At 32.5% G+C, this 26984-nt stretch overlaps 1 protein-coding gene across 1 annotated transcript in view; it reads left to right on the forward strand.

The window, feature by feature from the left end:
* Positions 1–1014: 1014 nt before the first annotated feature.
* Positions 1015–26984, forward strand: part of LOC142357097 (uncharacterized) — a gene marked incomplete at both ends in the record, with an annotated part of 32416 nt that continues 6446 nt past the window's right edge. The window contains 4 exons of the mRNA XM_075408798.1: positions 1015–1246; positions 3222–3476; positions 21363–22040; positions 23051–23053. Of these exons, the coding sequence (XP_075264913.1) occupies positions 1015–1246; positions 3222–3476; positions 21363–22040; positions 23051–23053 (1168 nt within the window). The remainder of the gene's footprint in view (positions 1247–3221; positions 3477–21362; positions 22041–23050; positions 23054–26984) is intronic.

A 26984-nucleotide genomic window follows, 5' to 3' on the forward strand; every position in this document is an offset into this window, starting at 1 on the left:
AGTTTCAGGGAAAGTTAAGGTATCGTTTACGTTAATTTTGCCTTAACTTGTGTTTGACTTATTTCTGTGACGGTAAATTTACCCGATTTTTAATTAGCGTGTACGATCAGATATGCAAGAAGTCATATCTTCTGGTCAAAAACAAAAAAAAGTAAGACACCTGACATACCAGGGTTGACGTGGCTCTTTTAAGGATGTCATAAATTACTTACCAAAATTGTTATTGATTACCTCTGAATTGCACTAGTCCCAATATGGCGCAATTTTTTTTTAAATGATAGATACAAACATTAGTGTATTATTCCTTATAGGGCAATAAATGCCCAAAGTCGGGAAACATAAAGTGCTCTCTCCCTTGAAAAAAGACTTTAGGGGGATTTTAGGGTGATCTGAGGAAATTTAGTCCCCTAATAAATGTGTGAAAGTTTGAACCTGGTAACTAAAAGTTATTTATGAAAAACTGAAAAAAAATAAAAGTTAACCCCAGTCAACCTCGAGTGGTTCCTTCGAAAGATCTAAATTTGAAGATTTAAATTTTTCTATGAGTCTAAGAATTCTTTGTCTCAATTTTTTTTCTATGCAAGATGTGCTAAAAGCATCCCAATTTCTTCTTTTTCCGAAGTGCTGAAATCTTGTCAGAAATGCATTGAACGTACTGATTTTTGAAAGGTTTTGAGAGAGGAAAGCTGAAAAATGCTCTAAAATTTAGAAGTTAAAAATGGGCTGAAGTATAAGAGACGTACTAAAAAATGCTGAATTTTTGTAAGAAATGCGTTGAAAAGTGCTAGAATTATTCAAATCAGAGTCTTGAATTTAAACTCTGAAAAATTTATAAAAATTGTTTAATATTTTGAGCAAATTCAGCAAATTTCTTGCAAAACTTTTCGCTCTTACATCCACTGGCACCTGGACCCTGGATATTTCTGTTTTAGTACTGACTGAATGTATTGTTAATACAGTTGTTTCTTAGAATTCTTAACATTCATAATTTACGACCATCTCTAATTTTATTAGACCGCCCCTGGCGAGCAGTCAATTTGTGGTCCAGCTGACTATCTCGACGCCTGCCAGAACTCGGCCGGTTCCTGGTCCTGTGACTGTTCCCCTGGCTATACGGGAGGGGAGAAGACACCCTGCACCAATTTGAACGAGTGTGCCGTTCACCCCAACATTTGCCTCAACGGAACTTGCGGCGATCTTGATGGGAATTTTTCCTGCTCCTGTGACAAAGGATATGAAACAGCAGGTCAGAGCGCTAGCTGATGAGAGGTTGACAAAATTAAAAAATACAAAAGTTATTGCGTTTCCCAAGTCGAGGTGTCCCGACTGAAGTGAACTCTAATCAGAGCACACCTGCCCATCGTTTGTTCGAAATAAATATTCTGAAAGTCTTCGAACGCACAAACTTGTGTCACTTTGGTCTGGGATGGTCCCACCACAACTAGTTTCGAGCCCACACTACCCAGGTTGAGGACCAGACCCAAATTGTTTTATGATCAGACCCAGTCGAGCGCACACCCGTGTGATGCCAGACCGAAATTACAGGGTCTGGACGGAAGTTCGAGCGCAGTACAGTCTGGACGATGGTCTGGAGATGGTCTGATCAGAGGTAACTTTGGTCTGAAAAGTCTGATTATGGGCGGATTCGAGCGCACTTGAGTCTGATCAGAGTTGACGTCGAGCGCAATTGGTCTGATCATAACCTCCTCGCGCGCACTTGGGTCTGATCAGAAATGTTTTTGAACGCAATTGGGTCTAATCAGGGACAATTTCGAGCGCCTTATTTTTTTTTTCATTTTTTGTTTTTTTTTTACTGAGAGTTGTTGGCTCTGCAAAGAGGCAACAGTAAAGCAGCGTTCTGATCAAAGACTCATCTGAAATCCGATAGCTCTGATCGGAAAAAGGAGTCAAGCTGATAGCAAATGCCGCTCCTCTTCAGAGGAAACATTGATCAACTGGAGACCACCATGCTGCATATGAAAGGCTGTCTAAACTCATCAATTGAGTCAGAAATATACACTAAGTGGTATACTGAATAAGTTTTGTTCTCAACAGCTGGGTTTCCTTTTCTTTAGCAATACTTTTATAATTGGTTTTTCCTCTGACGAATTAAATACTGCAAACATCAGTTTTTATGAAATGAATATATCATAGCAAAATTAAGCGGTTTGTCCATAAGTGAAATCTTTCTCTGATCAGACTAATTCAAGCGAACTTGAGTCTGATCAGAACTGGTTTCGAGTGCGCTTGAGTCTGATCATAAATGCTTCGAGCGCAAATGTGTCTGATCATAATCTCTTCGAGCGCACTTGAGTCTGATCATAGCTTGATTAAGGTCTGGGCAATGTTCTGAATTTGAGTGTGGAACATGGTCTGAAGATGGTCTGATCAGAACACCTTCGGTCTGAAAAGTCTGGTCAGAGGTATCTTGGGTCTGGAAAGTTTGATCAGGGTTAATTTCCGTCTGGAAAGTCTGATCAGAGAAAATTTCGGTCTGGAAAGTCTGATCAGACAAAAATTTGGGTCTGGATCTCAACCTGGGTAGTCTGAACAGGGGAAGCCTATGTGCGCACGTTAGTCTTTTCAATAAACCGTTATGAAAAGCACGCTTGTATGGGAACGGGCGCACGATAGTCCGATCAGAGGTTGGTTTTCAAACGAAAGATAGTCTGATCAAAGTATGTTTCAAGCGCACAATGGTCTGATCAGAGGACGTTTCGATCGCAAAGATTTGAAAAAACATAGCTAAGTGGTATCGGAAAACTCTCAAATTGAATTGAATACAAAGTTTTGATATTTTTCTGTGGGACTTGGTGGTGTTTATAGCCTCCTTTCTCATCCGGACGAAGAAGAAATTGTTATTTTAATCGCGATATTGAAAAGCCAACTGCAAAATGGAGATTCAGATTAATTAAACTTAAATGTTTTTCTGACCGGAAAGTTTTTTTGAGGTGAGTACAGTGGTCAATATATAAAATCTCACAAGTAAATTTTAGCGCTGTAACTAAGTAAATTTGCAACATTCACCGCTAAATTATGCATTTTCACCGCATTTACCGCTAGAATTTATTGAGTTTCACCACATTTAGCGCAAAATTTATCCAATTCACCGCATTGAGGGCCAAATTAGTAATGTAGTCTCAGTGATCTCAACGCCAAACTTATACATTTTGGTGTTGGATGCGACGGCGATTCTTTGACCCAAGTCAATTTTTTTCCAGGAATTGGTCAACCCTGTCTCAATATTAACGAGTGCCTATCATCACCCTGTGGGCAAGCAAGTACCAGTTGCTCAGATCTGGACCCGGGGTTCCAGTGCACGTGCCAGTCGGGCTACGCAGCTGAATTCTTCGAAAGATGTGAAGAAATTGACGAGTGTGCTCTATCTGCGGACTTTTGCGGGAACTCATCGGCGGCAACGGGGTGTGAGAATTTGAACGGAACGTTCAACTGTTCATGTCACGACGGATATCTTGGTATGTACAATCAACAATTTTTATTTTAAGAAAAACTACCTATCTTTGGTAGTTTACTGTTGTGCTATTTGTATTCGAGGTTGAAATGTCGACTACATGAAAAGACTGGCGTCGTTTCAATTGTCGTCGTGTCAAAACATAAACTTTTACAAGCAATCTGATTGGCTGCCAAATTGCCAACTTTGTAATATTATGCGTTCATTCAGCCGTCACTCAACATAGTACAATGGTTTGAATGAAAATTTCATGCGTCTGCCCGCGGTGACAAATACCGACAAAAACGACGTACGAAGCGTCGGTTTTTGTCGGTTTCTGTCGGTTTCATCGGTTTTGCTTGCAACAAGCGTCGGTATTTGTCGGTTTCTGTCGGTTTCATCGGTTTTGCTTGCCAGCAGTGTCGATTTTAGACGGTTTCTATCGCTTTCATCGGTTTTGCTTGCAAGAAGCGTCGGTTTCTGACGTTTTTTGAAGGTTTTGCCAGCAGTGTAGGTTTCTCCGATTGACTCCACGACGCAAGGACGCATCGGCCGTCCAACCTGGAGTGAGAATTCTCTCGTTAGCTCTACAGCTCGCTCGCCACTACGTGTCTCACCGTTCGTGCTTCGCACTCACTCTCGCGCTATAACTCACTCAACAATTCACACACCATCTTGAACAACCTCGCAGTCCTCACCTCATGTAGTCAAAGCGAAGAAACCTACACTACTCTTGTGCCCTGCGGCCGGCCAGCTACGCACGATAATAATAAAAAAATAGAATCATAATTGAGCTTGTATGTTCACATAATCGTAGGTATATATAAACAAATTGTTTGAATTCTTATCAAACAAAAACTAGAACACTTTTCTGACTTTCATTCTTAACTGTCATAATGCTGTACACTTAAATAGTTCGAATACCTGTGTATCCGCAATTTGGCAAATACATAATTTTTGAGTATAAATTAACAATATGTGTGGACATATGTCGACATTGATAAAAGTTGTATGTACTCTTGTTTTCAATCAAATGTTCGCACTTCAACTAGAGACAGAGCCACACTCAGTTATTAATCGAACACTTTTGGTATCATTTATATATAAACAATTATTTGAATTAAATACAGTTGGAAAACAATTGAAACAATTTATTTTGAAATTGATAACAATACTAATAAAATAGCTATTAAATAAAAACAGTCTAAAATTGTAAAATTACTTATCAATTTGAAACTTGATTTTTAAGTAAATAAATTATTCAATTATAAATGAAAAAGAAATTATATCCAAATCATCCTGTTCGAGCAATAATAGTAAGTCCATCTGGTAGTGGAAAAACTTGTTTCTTAACCCAATTAATACTCGAATTTATTAACGAATCACTGAAATATATATTCATTCGCCATCAATTCATCAAGATACCTATCAAATTTTAATAGAATGTTTTAAATCTAAAATACCAATAAAATCAATTAATAAAGTATTACAAAACAAAAAGACTATTGAAGACCTCATTAGTGATGAAAACTTTGAACCATCCAATCAGATAAAAGAAATATCTGCTCATGAAAAAATTGATGAATTAAAATATCCACAAGAATATACTGGTAAATCAACTGCAATTATTTTAGACGATCTAAATGAAAAAAAAATGAATGATATTATAGTACAAGCTTTATTTAAAAGATCACGCATAAAAAACATATCAGTTTTTATTGTCAGCCAAGATTATTATGAATTACCAAAGCGTACAATTGGGGCAAATTGTAATATTTTTCATTTATTCAAACCAAATAACGCTAGAGATGTTCAAAATTTATTTCAAGATAAAGCTAGTATGAACATGACTTTCTCAGAATTTAAAATGTTATGTGCAAACTGTTGACAAACTAGATTTCATCCATTAACAATTGATGTTACTAAGAATGTCTATGAAGAAAGATATCGAAAAATTTTAAATACTATTATATATATATATATATATATATATATATATATATATATATATACCAGAAACAAATCCCTTTTTCAATTTATAATTGGCATTTTATATTCCCAATAATTTTGAAGATTTAGAAAAATGAAAACTACAAAAAGATATAAAGAAAAAATTGTTCAACAACAAAAAGATATTAAAAAAATACGACTTAATAAAAAAATAAATAATCAAACACTAGATTATAATTCAGCAGAAGTTTATGCTCCTATTACAGATCTTCAGAAAAAACAAACTGAAGCCATTGAAAATCAAACTGAAGCACAACAACATTAACTAAAAGCAATTCAAGATCAAACAAATATAATGAAAAACATGGTAGGAGATATTCCACCAGAACTAGAATTTAAATCAATAGATGCTAATATTTCTGATAGCATAGTTTTTTAACAGAAGATAAAAATACATATTAAAATTTTAAGTTTATTAAACATGATTTTAACAATTACTCGGTGAACAACAAAGCTTTTGATATTGTAGACAGAGCTTAAAAATTTAATGAATCAGAATATAAAATATCACCAAAATTCTTCAAAGTATTTGAGAAAGGAAATAAATTAGATGTTGAAGATTTAACACAAAGTGAATTAATTGCTCTGAACAAATTTATGAATTATGCAGGTGGATCGGGAGGTGATCATAGGTCATCTCTATAGAAAATTATAACAGGAATAAAACCAGCTCCTATTGCAATAAACGAAAATTCTGATTCTGAAGAATCTACTTCTTATGATTATACTGAAGGTACAGGCAACTTTATATTTTTATCATCTAATCCTGATTTTCTAGTTCAAAGATTAGAAGTTCTTCTTGGTGAACATTTTGCAGGTAATAAAAATGCATATCGAGAAGCATCAGAAATCTTACATGAACTTTTGAAAATGGGTGAATTATCGAATACTGGATATGAAAATTGTATGAATGTTTTTATTGAATAAATGGACCCCCTACTACCAGTAATGCATTCTATTGAGAAAAATACACGTCCTTTACCACAAATTCCAAACGAAGTTAGCTTCAATACAGATTATTTTAAATTAACTTTTCAAGATAGTATCGATGTTTCAGATTGTAATTATACTGTTGGAGTTACCTTTTTTAACACATACAGTTCGATATTCAATGTAAATTCTAGTAAAAACAAATTTGTATATTATAAAGGTACGAATTGGAAAGAAATCATTTTTCCATACGGTGCTTATGAAATTAAACAAATTAATGATGAAGGTATCAGACAACTTTCTCTTGAACTCAATTTTGAAGATGATTCAGAAAATCCAATAATTATTGAAGCTAATACTGCTACTTTACATTCTAATATTCATCTTGCTGATGGATATAAAAATGATTTTACCCAATCTAACACCCTAAGAGTTCTTTTAGGTTTTGAATCAAAAATCATATCAGATAACTTCAATTATTGTAAGAGAAAAGTTAATATTATTGATATACATCGTATTCACCTCTGTTGTGTTTGTATTGTTGGTTCTCTATAGAACGGACAACCCTCAAAGATTTTATTCACTATTATTTTAAGTGAAGTTCCTGGTGCTAAAATTGTTCGCGAGCCTAATCTAATTCTCTATTAACATATATATAAAGAGAAATTAGATAGTATAGAATTTTGGTTTGAAGATAACAATGGAAATCGAGTTGAAATGCATGGTGAATTAGTAGAATTTACACTTCATATGAAAAAAAATTCTTGATATATAAAGGACGCTGAATCCAAAACCAAAACCAAAACCTATAGCAAAACCAAAATCATACAAAACTAAACTATCCAAGAAAAATTATGACAAACTTAGAAAACTAACAGGGAGTGGTTTTGTTAGAACTTACACTCACTAATCATCCTAATTTTTAATACTATAAATGGCAGAAAAATTTATAGAAATTACTACATCAGAAAATTATCAATTGAATAGACCTGAATTAATTAATAAAACGAAATATAAATCAGATTTTGTTGCTTATCATCCAACTTCAATGGTAGCTGTTAACGGAACTTCCATTTTCATTTATGTCATACCTAAAGAAGATGTCTTTTCTGATTTAAGAGATTCATATATAGAATTAGAAGTAGAAATTGTTAAAAAATGTAAATGATTCACGATATGTTGATAATGATGCTAAACAACCAAATAACTTGTTTGGTGTTAGTTTATTCAGAGAAATGACATTAAAGTCATTTGGTTCAAAAGTATTAGACACTATTGATAATGTTTAATTGTCTAGTTTGATGTATAAGCTTTTATCTGATAATGAAGAAGATATGCTTATTATATACAAAAATGAAACAGCAGCTGGAATTGATATAACAAAACGAGACAGGCTACTCAATGATACCCCAGAAAAGGGATACGATTTTCACTAGAATCTATCTTAAATACGTTTTCGGCTATATAGCCCATCTCGATAAAATGAATTATGGCATGTGTTAAAATCTAACAATGTAACGTGCAGAAATTGGAAATAGTATAAATAATACAATAGCTGCTGCTGCTATTGGTACTGGTGCTGCTTTGCTTGCTAATGTTGCCGCTAAAACGGAGATTAAGGATATTGTTTGGTATGTGAGACATGATACACCATCATTTGATAATATATCTCTTGTTAATGAACATGTTTTATCAAAAATTAACACAGAATTTTCCTATGTTTCAAGAACAATATCAGCAAAACCAGTAGATAAACATAATAGATGGTCTATGGTAATTGGGTCTCTATCTGGTACTGAAATTCCAATATATGTTATTGTCGGTTTTCAAAAACAAGTAACAGAAGGTCGAAATCAAAAACAAAATAATGCAATATTTGATACACCGGATATTATAGATGCTTCTTGCAAGATAGGAACTGCTAGATATCCCAATAATCCTTATCAAATAGATTTCACAATAAATAAATATAATGAAGCCTACGATGAAATCCGTTGATTTTACAAAGACTACATTAAAGGTGAAGGCAGTCCTTATATTACATTTAAAGACTTTAAGGAACTTTATAACCTTTGGGTATTTGATCTCAGAAATCAAAAAGATAATCCATCAGCACAACCAATTTCAGTTGATTTTACTTTTAGAGCAGGATCTGATGTAGCAGCCCAAGACTATCAAGCAACAGCGTTGGTGTTATCACAAAAGATTATTTCAGGAACAAGCGATGATCAACGACAATTTGACATTATCTAAATGAATAATTTTATGAAACAACACGATTTACAAAATAAATCAACATCAGGTAAAAAAATAGTTGAAGTTGCTAATAATATAGGATTAAAAGATTTTAGAATATTTATAAGAAAATATTTATAAATGAAAGTTACTGGTCCAAATGCGAAAGCAGCATAAATTCCTATATCAACTCTTAATGTACATATTGGTTCCCAATACACACTACGATTTATAATTCGCTCACAATCACTAAGGAATATTAAATTTGGCTTTCAGGGCGAAGGTATTACTGATCACACTTTGACAAATGATTTTCAATTTATTGAATCTACTGCAACTCACAATAAACCTTACGAATTCAATGTATTTATTGATCTCAGTTCTCCAGCAATAGATGAAATAGTTGAAATAGCTGCAATATATATTGAAGCGTTAAATATCTCTGATCAGATAAGTGAAATCATAGATTTAAAATTTCAGCATAAAGTTGCTAATAGTGATGACCCAACTAGTGATTTTGATTTGGTTGCTAAGAATAACATCGACTCTCATTCTAAAATTATGTACAATAATAAAATTAATTATATGACTGGAGACCAAATTACAAACATTGGAAATCCTACAAAGGCAAACGATGCTGTCAACAAATCATATGCTGATGCTCATAGTAATATTGTATATAACAACAAAGAAAATAATATGTATGGAAACAAAATTTCAAACATTGGAGATCCCACAAACGCAAACGATGCTGTTTGTAAAGCATATATTGATAATGATAATACATTAGTAAAAAATAACAAAGAAAACAATATTATTGGTTACATTTTAAAAAGTCCTGTTAACGATCAAGATGCTGTTTGTAAATCATATATCGACAACGTTAATACAATAGTACGAAACAACAAAGAAAAAAATATGAATGGTAATAAAAACACAAATATTGGTTGCACGCAAAATGAAAAAGATGCAATTTGTAAATCACATATTGATGATATTTAAAAAACTGCAATTTTTACTCATCCATATGTAATAAAATATTTAATAGAAGGAATATTTGCATCACCACACATTTTTGATAAGCATTAAAAATTGAAGTATAATGAATTTCCCTTCAATGGTGGCAATAATACAACAAGTTACACAGTTAATGACTTATCGTTTTTAGGTGAAAATTACGAAATAATTAAAAGTACTGGTATTGGTAGCTATACGACGCACATCCCTGTAAAAAATCTTCCAGAGTTATTTAAAAATAAAACATATAAAATGACATTTATTATAGGGGCTCAATACTAGTATCGGTAAACAGGTTGGTCTTGGAATTGGGAAAAAAACTGGTAAACCTCAAAAAACTTTCTTTCTATATTGAAAGAATCTTGGTCATTTGCTAAAAGTGAAGAAGTTGTCAATAATGCTACTAGTTTCAATTTCTTCTTGCAAATACAAGGTGAAAATGGAAATCTTGCTATAGATGATGAGGTAGATGTCGCTGCTTTATATAATAAAGAAATTGGAACAACTAATAATTTCAACGATGCGAGAATTACGAATGTGAAAGATCCTATTGATGATAACGATGTTGCAACTAAAAATTATGTAGACAATAGTAAAAAAATCATTGAAATAAAATCAGAAACTATTATGTTATCATCTGGAAGAATAATACGTGCAGGAATCAGTGGGCAAAATAATATTGCAACACAAGTATCAATTGAAATTAATGGACCTGTTAGCTCAACTTTTCATACACCTATAAATCAACATCACTCTGTTACAATATTCCAAATTACTATTGAAGTTTCAATAGGAGATGTTATAAATTTTGAATCTAGCAGTCAAATAATATTTTCGCTTTTTGGATCGAAGTTGATTTTTAGAGTATAAATGAATAAGTATTACTTAATTTTCAGAAATGGTATTATGATTGATTATCAAAATATTAATAATGTTAGCGGTGTGAATGCTGGGGAAGATGATATTGTCTTTGAAGTTAAATTTGATTCACATACTACAGTTTTATCTTTAGATGAAAACGGTAATTTTATAATTGAAAATAATATAACTAATAATGATAAAAGAATATTGCAATTAGTAATGAAATGTTTATTATCAAACAACATAATTAAATATGCTAACAAAGTTAACATTGGAGAAATTACAGAGCTTACTCTGATTTTATAAAACATAGAGAAAATAGTCTGGATTTTAAACTATTAAATGAATAATACCTATAAAGACCTAAACAAAGATATCGAAGCAGATCTAATCTCTGTTAGGAAGCGATCCGATGATGATATACAATATTTAAAATATAGTTATTTGAAACTAAACTACGAAGGGGTTGTTGAGAAGCTAATTGACGATAAAGAGAAATATAAGGAAAAATATAGAGCACTAAGAAGGGTACATCGATTGTAGCTGGAATAATTGCTGGCATTCTCGGAGTAAGTTCGGGAATAACTATAACTGCAACGGGTGTTGGTGCTATTGCTGGGGTACCTATTATTAGATTAACAGGTTTACTAATCTCTATTGCTGTTGCATTTATAAATGAATACATTTCAAAACTAAAAGAAAGATATCTAAGATTAAGAACCTTTGCAAACAAAGTAAGAGTTGATTATGAAAAAGTATCGAAGAAATCATTAGCAGATAAATTTATTGATGAAAAAGAAGGTCTAGAACTGAAAAAGATATATGATTACTATTTGAATAATCAAAAGTCTATTATGAATTCTACAAAATTTAGTGTTGAAGATATATTTAGTAATATGGTTGAAAATGTTATTAGTAATGAACAACTACAAAAATTAAGTAGTTTTTTAGCGTATGTGAGATAAATGTATCGAATAGGAAATCATTATTTAAGAAAAAGATAGATATTCATTTAAAGCCAATACAACAGACTTCCGAAGAAATCAAACCATCGTCACCCGAATAACTAAAATATGATGATTTTGTTTGAAATATCAGTTGCTATGTAAAAGATTAGTAAACGGTTCACAAAGTGTGAAGTTGTGAATTCTTTTTCTGAATTTTATAGAGACTGTACTCACAAAGATTTTTTTAAAAGTGTTTGTAAAAGTTGCGATGATAAAAGAAAAACAAAGTGGAAAAATGATAATAGGGAACGACACCTTGAAACTAAACGAATATATCAAAGTAAAAGATATACAAATGATATTAACTTCAAATTAGCAAATATTCTCAGAAACAGATTACGCAAAGCTCTACTGAAACAAGTAACATATAAAATTGATACTACAGAAGCACTAATAGAAATTAGCTATCAAGAATTTAGAAACTATGTTGAGTTCTTAAAAAGCAATGATATGGAGAGGAATAATATTGATTTAGATCATGTACAATCATTATCATCTTTTGATTTAACAGATATCGAACAACTAAGAAAAGCAGCACACTATACAAATATTCAACCGTTGCTAACAAAAGATAATCGTTCAAAAAGCGATCGCGTTCACCAGCATGGTATATGGTCATAATCAGAAAAACTATATGATTATGATCGATTCAAATATTATTCTCATCTAATAAATGAGTGAAACATATTGTGTAGCATGTAGAGCTAAAACTAATTCAATCAACGAATACACCAAAGAGAAAATCAACCCAAGAACGAAAAGGACAATAGAAATAATAAGAGGACAATGTGCTATTTGTAATTGTAATAAATCACAAATTCTAACGAAATGATTTTAACCAAATATATGACGCGCGGTAAAAATTTACTTAAAAGTTCAAAATGTTCGTGTGGTAGAGTCTGCGCGACAGATAATCCCTATGGGCATATGAGCGGCAAAGGTAAACTTTATTTAAAAGGTAATTGTGGTTGCAAGAGAACGAAAAGCTTACCATACACACATCAGCATTTAGAAATGGAAGGCGAAGGTATGAAAAAAATCTTCAAAGGAGTTTATAATAAGGTATTAAAGCCAGTTGGTAAGGAAATAATTGCTAATCCTGGTAGAGCTTTACAGGTAACAACACAATTAGGTGCTAAACTCGCTAGTAAAAATCCAAAAGCAATTGCAAGTGCTGGTATGCAAGCTGGAAAATTTGGAGTCACGGGCAACGGAGTAAAAATTGGCGATTTAGCAACGGGTGGTGCAATTTGCCTTTATCGATGATTAAATGAGAAAGAAGACTTAACTAAAAAATTTATTGATGAAATTTATGATAAACCAGCTAAAAATTTTTTACCCAAGTAATAAACTATTGTTAAAAGCTTAGATGATACCTGGTCAGCTGACCTTCTCGATCTTATGGATTATTGTGTGAAAAATAATAGAGGCTATCGCTATGTTTAGGTTTGGGTTGACAATTTTTCAAATTATGGTTAGGCTGTTCCAATGAAAAACAAAATTACTTCTACAATTAAAGACGCTTTCTCAACAATCCTAACTCAATCAAAAAGAAAACCAAAACTTATTGAAACAGATGATGGAAAAAAATTCACTAACAAAATCTTCGAATCTTACTTCAAGTCTAAAAACATAAAAAGCTATTCTAGATATACATCGAAAGGAGCCATTTTTGCTGAACGATTTAACAGAACTATAAGAAATCTTTTAAAAAAGCCGGTATTTGAAAATGGTGATGCTAAATGGATTGATATTATTGACTCTATAATCAAAAAATATAACAAAACAGTTCATTGTTCAACAAAAATGACACCAACTCGAACTTCTAAAATTACTAATCAAAATAAAGTGTTACACAACTTACAAGGTAAAAGAAAAAACAAAAACCAAAATTTAAATTAAGAGATTTAGTTGGGACAACTGATATTGATAAAACTTTCTCTAAAGGTGATACCACAAATTGGAGCAATAAGCTATACATGATAACATAAATAATTCATGAGACTATACCGTGTTATCATATTGATTTTTTGCCTGAAAGATATAACCAATCGATATTATAGAAATCAAAATTAACTCTACACGAAAATGATCAAGTTATGTCTAAACTAAACTTAGAAAATTAATTTGAATTGAAAAATCTATAATAAATGAAATACATAAACAATAAATTTAATAAAGAACTTGAGAACGAAAAATATATAATTCACGATGGTAAAGTCATGTTTGAAAAAAAGGCCCAAATCGTTGAAAACTAGATATGAAGTTATGTTCAATAAGAAACTAACGAAATCTCAATCAGTAGTAGAACTAGATGATGGAACACTACACTTAATCGACTCTCAAAAACTCGAAGCACACAATCAAAAAAACTTACCGAAGACTACCTTAACACAGAGGACGAAACAATTATGAAATATGCTAAAATGTGTCCGAGTTGTAACCAAAGATTTTTTATTGAATTTCCATACGAATATAGATGTTTAATATGCAACATCAAAGCTATGAAACAAAAACGAGAACTAACCAAAAAATCAGAGAAAAAAACAAGCCAAAATTTAGTAATCGATTTAAGTATGCAGAATTAAACGTATCAGCTATTTGTATGAATGTTATGCAGATATATAGACTATTCAATACAAATTGAATTGCAACAGTTTTGTTGTTGTTGAAGAAATCAAAATTAAATTTTAATGATATCAGTTTTGAAAAATATTGTGATATGGGCACTAATTTTGGAGATAAAAATGGAATTTGGAAATATGGATATGAAGCATTAAGACTTGTTAAATAGTTATTAGTTGATAAATATTATGATAATATTAATTAGTTTGATTTAATTTATACTATTATGAACACAGACAAAAACATAAAAATAACTTCAGAAGATTTCGATTATATAAATGAACAGTGTAAAGCCTAGCGATAAAGAGACAAATTATAGTGATAGTGATGAATCTATACACGAATCCGATATTGATTTTATTGATGATTCCGATGTTAGCAGTGATGATTCCGATGTTGAGAGAGAATCTAGCGATGAATCTAGTGATGATTTTAAAGATAATAAATGTACTATTTTCTCATATACAGTAATAACTCGTTAATAAATTCTCCGAACAAATTTGCTTTATTGGTGCGTCATGTGGGAATGTTGAGCTTGTAAATAACACTAATTTTGATTTCGATTATTTAGATAAATTTAGTTATCAATCACTTCGATTCTTCGAATCGAGAAGTTGTTCAAAGAATCAAAACTACTAAATATTTTAGTTTAAAAAAGTTATTTGAATAAATTGTTTCCTAATAAATGGAGACGCAAAACAAAAGACGTTGTGATATCTGTAATGTTGATGTTCATAAATCCTCATATGCAAAATATTTACGAAGTAAATTGCATGAAGATAATCCACGATTAATTTCTGCTAATTTCTTTGATGAATCTCAAGTGAAGCCTAAAGCTGAACTGAAACCAAAGACTTCAACTCATAAAGTGCCAACTTTGAAAGAACTATCAATGAAGAAATTACTAACTATACAAAAACCTACTGAAATTGATTCTCAAATAGCACAGAAAATGATTAATCCTTACTATTTTTCCCAAAGATTAAATTTAGGCTATAATATTAAAATAGATTCCCATAACATAAACCATCTCAACAGTAAAATTACAAAAAAAAGTAAATATGGTCTAAGGATTGAAAATAGAGACATCAACAATATTTTTAGAGAATTGGCTATGATTTATGCAAGATTGATAGGACAATATAAACTTAAATATCAAGTTGTATTTTCAGCTCTATTTGAGAAAATGAATGAGTTTGGTTATATTGAAATTAAAACTGAGATGTATATTAGTTTAAAAATAAATCATATGTTAACACAAGTGATTTAAGTAACTTAACAATTAATTCTCAAGTTGAATCACAGATCGAAAATCAACAAATGAAAGAATCTGGATGGATATTTGATAAATTAAATTCAATGACGATCTATTTTTATAAAACTAGTGAAATGAATGGCTCTTCATATGTGAAAATTCCATTGAGAAGGCAGGCATTATTAAATATACAAAACAGAGATAAATACTGTTTCTGATGGAGTATACTAGCAGATTTACACCCCTGTAGTAATGGACATCCTGAGAGAACTTCTTGTTATGTAGAATATTTCAACGAATTGAATATTGAAGGATTTGACTTTACAGATGGATTTAAGACTTCAAATATTAAGAGATTTGAAACAATCAACAATCTATCAATCAATACTTTGAATTGAAATTTTTTTTAGAAGGTGAAAAATGGAAACATAAGTTAGTACCAATTGAGGTCAGTAGTTCTAAATATGAAAACGAAATTGACTTACTAATCTATAAAAATTACTATGTTCTAATTAAGAAATTACATATATTTATAGATAATCCAAAATGTAATTTTTTTGTAGAAGATGTTTGAGTTGCTTTGAACATTAGCATGTGTTTAAAAGACATAAAGATTGATGTGAACAACAAGATTTCACTGCAATTAGGTTATCAAGTGATAAACATTTGACTTGGAAAAAACATTATCAAAAGGTACCACTATAGTTTAGAATATAAGCAGATTTTGAATGTAACAATGCATTTGTTAGTTCAGAAAAAGCAACTATGGGACTTCATACTACTAATATTTATAAACAAAATCCAGATTGTAATTGATACTATATTATAAGCGATTTGCCTTCAAAATTACAAAGTGAGTATAAATCTAATTTTGGACCTGATAATGTAGATTGGTTTGTAGATGAAGCTATTAAATTAGAGAACAAAATGAATTTCCATTTTAAAGATACTAATGTTAAACTGAGTATCAGTGAAGAAGATGAATATAATTTTGAAAATAGTGATAAATGTTGGTTTTGTGAGTTAGCTTTTGACTCAGAAAAAAAAATTAGAGATCATTGTCATTTGACGGGTAGATATTGTGGTGCTGCACATGAAATTTGTAGTATTTTTGTTAAGAAACAGCAAAGTAATTTCATTCCAGTAATGTTTCAAAATTTTAGTAACTATGATTGTCATCTATTTCTTAAAACTTTATTGAGTAAGTCAAAATCACAGAAAAATAAAGTAATTCGCAAAACAATTGAGAATATATTTCAGTTAATTTTGATTGTATAGGATTTTTTTGATAGTTATTGATTTTTACAATCTTCGCTTGATTCATTAGTAAAATCACTACAAGAAGATGATTTGAAAATTTTACAAAAAGAATTTCCTCTAAATGAAGCAAATTATTTACATAAAAAATTGGCATATCTATATGATTATTTCAACTCATTTGAAGAATATGAAGTTCCATTTGAGAAAATAGATAAAAAAGACTACTACAGTAGACTTACAAATGGTTATCCAATTGAAGAAGAAATTGAGCGAACAAATAAAATAATTGGTATTTTCAAAATCAAAAATGGTAGAGAATTAGCTGAACTATATTTGAAAACTGATGTTATTTTATTAGCTGATGTTTTTGAAAAGTTAATCAAGGTATCTATCAAAGAATTTGGTATAAATCCATTGTATAGTGTGCGTTTACCAGGATATACTTGGCAATGCGATATAAATATACTGATGTGAAATTAGATACCTTACAAGATAAAGACATGATATTATTACTTGAAAGTAATATTAGAGGGGGCTTAGTAGCGTTATTGGTGATAGATATGTAAAATCAGATGAAAATACTAAAATACTATATATTGATGCTAATAATTTATATGGATATGCAATGTCACAATCCTTACCTTATGAAGATCTTAAATTTGATAACAATAAAAATATTGAAACTATACTATCAAATCCAGATGATTCTGAAATTGGTTATTTTGTAGAAGTTGATCTCATATTTTCAGATGAAATTAAAGATAAAGCAAAGAACTTTCCATTTTGTCCAGAAAATAAATTTTCACCTACTGATCAGTTTACAGATTAAATGATTATTGAGGCAAATAAAACAGAAAATTATGTCAAATGTAAGAAACTAATTTGTGATTGGACTGATAGAAAATTTATCTTGTACATTATAGATTACTTAAATTTTATGTAAAACATGTTATGGAAGTCACAAAAGTTCATGAAGTTATATCGTTTAAGCAGAAAAAATGGTTGGGAAAATGTATTGATTACAATACTCAAAAACGAAATAAAACTAATGAAGATTTTGAAAAAAGTTTCTATAAATTACTTGAAAATGCATTTTATGGTAAAACTATGGAGAATGTTAGAAATAGACTCAAAATCGAATTTCTAAAGAAAATTGAAAATGAAAAAAATGTAAAATGGCAATCGAAATTATCATTTAATGGCATTCATAAATCTTATGCTCTTGAATGTTCTGAAACTGAAAGTAACAGCTCTTTCACTTACAAGCAAACTGAGGTTCTGATGGATAAACCAATTTTTTTTTTTAGGATTTTCAGTGTTAGATTTGAGTAAATTGTTAATGTATGAAACTTATTATGAACAACTACAACTATATTTTGGCAAAAAGAACATTCAAAATCACTATACCGACTGCGAAAGTATGTTTTCAAGTATTAAAACTGAAGATATTATTATAGATTTGTAAAAACTTGAAGAAATATTTGATTTTAGCAATTGAGATCCTAAGAATAAGCTATTCAGTAACAAAAATAAAAAGATACTCGGTAAATTTAAAATTGAAACTCCTGAAAGTTTTTGGATAGATGAATTAATATCCTTGAGAAGTAAAGCATATGCATTCAAATGAAATAACAAATCAACTAATAAATTAAAAAGAATTACTAAAGCACAAGCAAAAATTATTAATTTTGAAGAATTTAATAATTGTTTATTTGGAAAAGAATATCAGAAGAGTTGTGAAAATTATTTAATATCAAAATAAAATAATTATTAGTTATGAAATTTATTAAATAATTATTTAATTAGGATCTATTAATCATGATATGTATCTTCAGAAAGTTGAGAAGAAAAAACTCTCAGTGCATTTGATGAAAAACGAAAATATACAAATGCAATTGAAAGTTTACCTTGGGAAAAATTTGATAGCATATTTGTATAGAGTGATATGTTAAATATTTAACTATGTGCGTGTGGCTCTGTCTCTACATGAAGTGCGAACATTTGATTGAAAACAAGTACATACAACAATATCGACATATGTCCACACAAATTGTTAATTCATACTCAAAAATTATGTATTTGCCAAAGTGCGGATACACAGGTATTCGAACTATTTAAGTGTACAGCATTATGACAGTTAAGAATGAAAGTCAGAAAAGTGTTCTAGTTTTTGTTTGATAAGAATTCAAACAATTTGTTTATATATACCTACGATTATGTGAACATACAAGCTCAATTATGATTCTATTTTTTTATTATTATCGTGCGTAGCTGGCCGGCCGCAGGGCACAAGAGTAGTGTAGTTTTCTTCGCTTTGACTACACGAGATGAGGACTGCGAGGTCGTTCAAGATGGTGTGTGAATTGTTGAGTGAGTTATAGCGCGAGAGTGAGTGCGAAGCACGAGCGATGAGACACGTAGTGGCGAGCGAGCGCTAGAGCTAACGAGAGAATTCTCGCTCCAGGTTGGACGGCCGATGCGTCCTTGCGTCGTGGAGTCAAACGGAGAAACCTACACTACTTTTGCCATTCTTTAGCGGCCTGTGGGACTTGATATGAAGCTATCACTATGTAGCAAGAAATTAGCATGTACGCAGAATACATTTTTTTTATTTCTCTTCGGTTGGTTGCAATTTCTGAGCTCATTCAAGGTAATTTACACGGTATATTGTAATTTCTTCGTATATTGATACAGAAAAATTATGGCGCGTGAACCTTTTCAGCGCTTAGTCAATCAGAAACAAGAATCATATATTCGTTATCTATGATTGGCTGGTCAGAAAAGTATATCTTTGACACGCTGCCATTTTCACGAGATTAAGTGAGAATAATCAACTACATGGTTCAAACCACAATAACTTTGACCCAAAGGCTTAACTCCACTCACGTTCGATACCAGCCGACCAGGGTCTTTTCACAAACTGGCCGCTCAACTAGGGATCAGTTCCTGCAAAACAACAACTCCTTGAGTCTCGATATTTTTGCGTCCGTCCCGGTTGAATTATAGTATTAAGTTTTGATCGCGAGTTTCAGCGTGACCTAAAATGTCGGCAGATTCCGGGCCATTGTTTTTATAAAAAAGTATTGAATGGCTATGAACACAAAATTTTAACAAAGTTGTGAAAATTTAGTATTTTTTTTACTCAAATCGGTCATAATATTACTTTTTCAACATTAGTTGATAATTGCGCGCACTTCAGCGCTGTAGTCCCGCTGAAAACCCGAAATTCCCTGAAACCCTGATAAGATGCAGGAAAAACCCTGGGTTTCCTGGTAAGTTTCCCGCTTTTTCCCCGGTTTCCCAGCCAGGAAACACTGGTTCCCGGAAACCCTGCCGGGAAATGCGGGATCTTACTCAATCTTTCCATATCTTACGAACCCTGGAAAGTTTCCCGGTATGTTTCCCGGGACTTTCCCTTATTTTTCCTGGGTCTTGCCGGGAAATTTTCCGGGAACTTATTAAGATTTCCGGGAATCGGTGCACTGGGCGAAAAAACACTAATTTAGAAAAGGTCTCCAAAAAGGTTGCTCTCTTTATATTCTCGAAATAGGATTCACTTTAATTAACTTTTTTAATACTTGAGGACATTTAAAGTTGAGATATTTTCTGATAGATTAAGATATCAATCAATGGAATTTTACTAACTGGGAAGAAAAAGTTTCCAATTATCAATTCAATTTATCACTTTGATAATGCTTGAAATCTTAAGAAAAACTGATTCATACTATACTATTTAGTACAGCAGTAGTTACAATTTGAAGTTATTTATGAGGAAATCGATAATTCTGACTAAAAAATTTGCGTTTGTGGTATGATTTATTCTTTAAATTTTTCTTTCTGTTTTTAGTTTCGCAACTCTTATTTGTTTTTATGACAGCTAAGACATGATTGATTACTAAACCAAAATTAGATAACTTCTGCATGGCTTCCGTTCGCTTTAGATGATGAAACTGGACTAGAAGTGAGCAACATTAGTTTAATTTTGTATATAAATATATATATATATATATATATATATATATAATCATAATAAATTTCACAATTTTTTTTATAATAGCTGTAATATTTTTGTCATGGTAAACTTATTTCACCCTCAAATAATTGCTGCTACTCGGTGAAAATTTTTCTTTTATCCTCTTACCCAGCCTTGAAAAAAATCGTTTTTCCTAATTTGAAATTCACTATACAAAATGCAATTGATGACAGGTTGATCAAATCTGAGAGTATCGATAAATCGGCGTGTCTGCGTCGGTATTACGTATTTTGGAACGAAATCCCTTATTTCTTATAAAAGAAATGTTTAGTCAAAGATTTCCTGAAGAACCACAGCAGGAGGACTAGGCTAAATGTCCGATTTTGGCGCGTTTTCGTCATTTTTCGTCAGATTATATAATTTTTAACGCACGACGCTCCTTGTGCGTTCATCTTTGGTTTGGACATACTTGAAAATCGTCTGCGACTTCTACTTTGTATTGAAATGAGCCAAATAAATTAAATTCTCTTAATATTAATGCTGTTGACGTCAACCGTTAAACTCTCCAAATCAACAAATGAACAATCAACAAAACTGCACATTCTGATTCAAGCCGGAAAAATACTAAATTAAATTTATTTTTTGGCCAATTTTAGATGAATTATCGGACATTGCGGATAAATATTTGATTTTTCCTACTTCCTACTCTGTTTTGGAAAAAATTGTGATCGGTTTTAGGAGGTGTGGGTGTCACTTGCCAAGATGTCGATGAATGTCAAGTTCATGACCCCTGCGGGTTTGGAGGACAATGCACAAACCTCGCAGGAAACTTCAGCTGTAAGTGCTCTTACCCCGAATTTATAGGGGGAGTTGGAACACGTTGCTATGACAACAACGAATGCAAAAGCATGGGCGACGATATATGCGGCGACCCTGGGTCCTACATTGATTGTGTCAACTCAATTGGAGGGTTCCACTGCAACTGCAGCGAAGGATACGACTCTCAAAACATCTCGGGACCCTGTCAAGACGTCGATGAGTGTTCTGAGATCCCACTTGATGACCTATGTGGGAACTTCTCAACAGGCTGTGAGAACAGTAATGGATCTTATCAGTGCGTTTGTCCACAGGGTTTTAACGCATCGGAGATGGAACCTTGTTCGGATATCGACGAGTGCGAATTTAAGTCTTGTGGGGGTTTGGGAACCTGTGTGAACGTTGATGGATCATTCTATTGTAGTTGTATTGCTGGATATGTGACCAATCACAGCTCTGGATTCTGTGTGGATGACGATGAGTGTCAGGCTGTGGACTGCAGTGATGATGACAGGGCCAGTTGTGTGAACACTGATGGCAGTTACTTTTGTGACTGTGGAAGAAAAGGAATCTGGTCGGGACCTGGATACAAATGCCTGTGTAAGTCCGTTGAATATGCCAGAACTTTTAGTAAGATGCTGACTCTCAATGAGATCCGGAAATATAACGGGAAATACCGATGGGACATATCGGGGGTAATGGGGGGGGGGGGGGGGGGGGGAGCTTATTGGGAATAGTACTAACTAAGATGTGGCAGGAAGGAGTAAGGCTTATGATTTCATGACAGGGCTTCTGAAATTTAATACAGTGAAAGAATTTGAGCTATCTCTGATAGGATAACATCATATAAGATCTCAAGTAAAAGGTCACATATGATTCTTAGTAACCATACTAGGTCATATATGATTTGTATGATTTCAGATCTATTCTGTTCCCCCCATTGTTTTTACGCCCCCAGTTACAAATTGTATGTTGTTATATAGCACGTTACTACGTAAAAAAAAACATGTGCGCCTGGGGGGCGTGAAAGATATAAGGCCACAAAGTTGGGGTGGGGGGGGGGGACAGAATAGATCCATGATTTCTTAGTAGTCATACAAGGATCATACAGAAACTCAAACATACCCTCAAAAGATTTCATTGGTTATTCATAAATCAATCATTGAAAAGCAAAACTTGTAGATCAAAGTTTTGTTTTTTTTAATAATCATTAGGCCAAAATGATTTCTCTGTAGTTATACAAGGATAATGCTAAAATATTGTATGATTGATACAACGGGTATCGTTAAAAATGGAAATTGAATCCTTTGATAAAAAGCATACAAAAACATGCTAAATCGTGGAAAGATTTTACCAGTGAACATTGCAAGACAATATCATGAAAATTACGAAGATGCGGCGTGGTTTTATTTCAACAAAGAGAATCTCGTATTGAGAAAAAATTGTGGCAAAAAATGATCTTTTCTTTGGTTTTATACCTTTTGGTGTCGAGAGCTTTAACAAACTGTATAGATTATAAGCAAAACATGATTTTGTTGAAGTAATATTTCTGCAAAATAGACTTTGATTGAGTTTAATTTACAGAATGAAATTTGATGCTTATTTTTCAGATGGTAAGTTGATCACTCGTCCGCGTGAAATCATTTGTGGGTTTTAACTTCGAATGATGATTGAACTCGTTCAAATCATATGACAGAATACTTTGCCACAACCAACAATATCATCTTGGGTCGTTCAATTGTTGTTCCGATCCCTCTTGAGGGGGGGGGGGGAGGAACTACACATTCAACTGGGTTTTTTTTTGTTCAGACAGTTTTGACCGATCGATATTTTCATCGTAGAGAGTTGTGATTGGTATCATTAAAAAACTCATCCAGTGTAGAATATGGAATTAACACGATTTTTTTTTAAATTTCGTTTTCTAGAGCGATTTATCGAGGTTTTAATTGTTGTGAACGTTGAGCTTGATTTGCGTTATTTTTATTCACATTTTCCGAAAGCTTTAGTCAATTTTTTAAAATATGTTAAAATTGTTGGCAATAGTGTTTTTGATTTGATTTTCAGAGACAAAATAAATTGTTGACTATTTTGGTTTGCTTTTTTTGGCGAAAGTTTTTGGTAAATATCTCAAAATTCAGCTTTTTTCATGAAAAATTGGACAAATAAGCTCCTTTGGTCCACTTTGAATAAATTTGCCGGAAGTGCACAACCAAAGACCACTAAGAACACAATTTTTTTAAACTCCAAGGGAGCTAGACCTACTTCAATCTCTATTGAGGGGGCTACGGAATTAACGTTTGGCCGTTTTTTTGCTAACTTATCTCGATGATTATCAAAAACGCAGCATTTTTTTTATTTTTCTTTGCATACAGATTATCTCTATCTATAACATTGGAACTATTTAGGTCTTATTAGTGGACAAACAGCAAAAGCAGGGCTATTTTTTGTCTAACCTTGGGCTGTTGCAATCCAAAAAAAATCGGATTGTAATCGGTCGGACTTTTCTTAACAAAACTCGATTTTTTATGTTAGTTAAGGAAGAGAACAATTCAAATCAAAGCTCAATCGCGAAAGTTTAAATTGGCTTCTTATGCAGTTCCAAATTAATGTATCTAGTGTTTTACTCGAAGCTTCTGGTCGTTTTGACTTTTAAAATTGTTTGTTTTTTTTTAATAAACAAGGTTTTTTGAATTTTGCAACTATATTTCTATTAATTAAATCAATTTGTAGCTTAGTGTCAGCAAATAGAGAGAGCATTCCTTTCTACTAAAATAAATATCACCCTTTATTGCGGTTTAACGCGTTATGTTATGATTTTCTGGCCTTGATACAACCAGATTGCACAAACTTTTTTTGACTTTTAGGTATTTGCCGTTTTTCACGCATTTTTTCCTTTTTCAAGATTTTGACATTATTGACAGTTCACGTAGCACATCACTGGCGTTCACGATAAAACATAAGTGGTATAAAGGTCTTTAAAGGTTAAGATTTTGATTTTAACGCATTCGACAAGACTTTCTCGAAAAGCTTAATTGAGTTTTTTTACATTTGTCTTCAACTGTCGTTTTCACTTTGATATTTAGTTGTACGAATGTTCTTGAGGAAGGAAAAGTCTGATTGGGTTTTTTTGGAAGAATAGATGAGCTTATATTCTGATTTGAGTAAATAGCTGATGGCTTTCATGAATTTGAAAACAATTCGTTGAAAAAAAACACATTCGAATATCACTCTTTAGTGTGTTTTTGTTACTTAGTCTCGTTGACTGAAGATCACATATGACATGAACGGTGACAATATTAGGCGTGATTTTACAAAATCGAAAGTTTTTTTAGAGAATTTGTTATGACAGTACTGTCTTCGTAACTTGTTTTTCACAAAAAAAGTAAATTAGTAGTTAATTTTTGACTATAATTGAAAAGTTTTTTGTAAGACATATTCTGAATAATTACAGATCTCAACGTCTTCCCTCGGAGGAATAAAGGAGCCCTTTTGATCATTTTTTTGTAGCTAATGGTTTTTATTACTTTAAAAATGATTGTTTTCGAAAAAGTTTTTCTTAATTTTACGCCTTTTTAGCTTTTTCGACAAACTTTTTCCTGGCCTCTTTAATGAGACGTCACATACCAAGAAGGTGCAACCAAACATTTTTTGGGGGCAGACAGTAGTTTTACGGCTCCGACAGCGTTTTCTCACAAGTTTCATTTTTTTGTTGTCTCTATTTGTTGTTCTTTTTGTAACCACAAGAAAAATTGAATAAGGTCAAGTCCGATTGCCCTCCTATATAGTAATTAGTGATAATAAAAGGTTTGGATAGTTTTATTTGATATCTACTGATTTTTTTAAATTTGAAATTAATTGTTTTTTTTTTAAATTATCGAAAATCTTAACTTTGCAATTTTTTTTCCTTTTTATTGTAATTGTAGCGGAGTCATATTATGGAGTGGTCCCATATCAAGTAAAAACAAAATTTGTTGCACAGTTTTAGTTTTATCCGACGCTATCTTCATTTTGTCATCTTTTTTTAAATGGAGGTTATTTATGGAAGTAGTTAATGTTTGTTGTTGTTGTTGTCTGTTTTTGTTGTTGGCCTTCCATCGCTTTCTTAATAATGGCAGATCTCAACAATTTAATACGGCATATTTTACTCCACTGAAATATTTGCGTTGTGGGCGATAGTTCTGTTTATACACATTTTTTTGAAAAAAACCCCGGCTCAAAGTTTGGTAAAAAAATCTAAGATTAGCGGTGAGTAGCGGTGAAAAAAAATTTTCTTCACCGCAAAGCGCCCGCATCTTTTAGCGTAGAATTTAGTGATTTTTGTGATTAGCGATTTTAGTGGTAAGGTTTTTTTCACCGCATTCACCGGATTTCTTACAAAAAAATGACGTACACGGGTCCGAACGGACTGCGCCATCTCTCACTTACTTCAATGATACTTACTGCGAATTTAAGATAAGCGTTGAATATAACGGTCGACATTTGTAAGATTTGTCATTTTAGCGATGATTTTTTTTCACCGCGTCCTAGTGACTTTGAATTTTTTTAACCTTATCGTGGTAGCGCTGAAAAATATTTTGTTCACCACATTCGGCTTGTAGCGTTGAAAAATTTTTCCATCGCTTAAGCGATTTTTAGCGGTGATTTTTTTTCCACCACATACGCCGTGAATACAAGCCGTATAGAGCTTTTACTCCTTTTTCACCGCATTTTTCACCGCTTAAAAGTTTTTTCACCGCATTATTCGCATTGAGCACAAAGGTAACACTTTTTATTCAAATTCACCGCAATTATTACCTCTTTCAGCGATTTTTAGCGGTGACACCTCGACCCTGGACTTGAATTTTTGCGTTTTCTAACTGTTCCCATGTGGATGAGCGGGGTCGGAACTTTATGTACAAACGCTGATATGATGTACAATATACAATGAAATGCGCTGAGTTTTCAGCTCAACATCTTTACCTCAATTCTTGCAGGCGTCTGCGCTGAAAGACGTTGAAAAACTGAGATCAATAAGCTTAAATTGGAGTAGATCTTGATGGATCACTTACATAAACGCGCGCGCGAGCGCGCGCGCGCACACACACACACACACACAAAGACACACACACACACACAGACACACACACACACACACTCACAAACATACATACATACATACACACACATGTACACACAGACACACACAGACACACACAGAGATACAAAAACAAACACGCACACACACGCACACACACACACACACACACACACACACACACACACACACACACGCACACACACACACAAACACACCAAACACACACACACACACCCACACACACACACACACACACACACACACACTCGCACACATGCATGCATACACACACACACATATACACACAGACACACACACGCACACACACACGTACGCACACACAGACATACACACACACACACGCACACACACACACACACACACGCACACACACACACACACACACACACACACACACACACACACACACACACACACACACACACACACACACACACACACACGCA

Source organism: Convolutriloba macropyga, unplaced genomic scaffold (assembly GCF_964194025.1).
Source record: "Convolutriloba macropyga unplaced genomic scaffold, txConMacr16.3 SCAFFOLD_2479, whole genome shotgun sequence".
NCBI classification, from domain to species: domain Eukaryota; kingdom Metazoa; phylum Xenacoelomorpha; order Acoela; family Convolutidae; genus Convolutriloba; species Convolutriloba macropyga.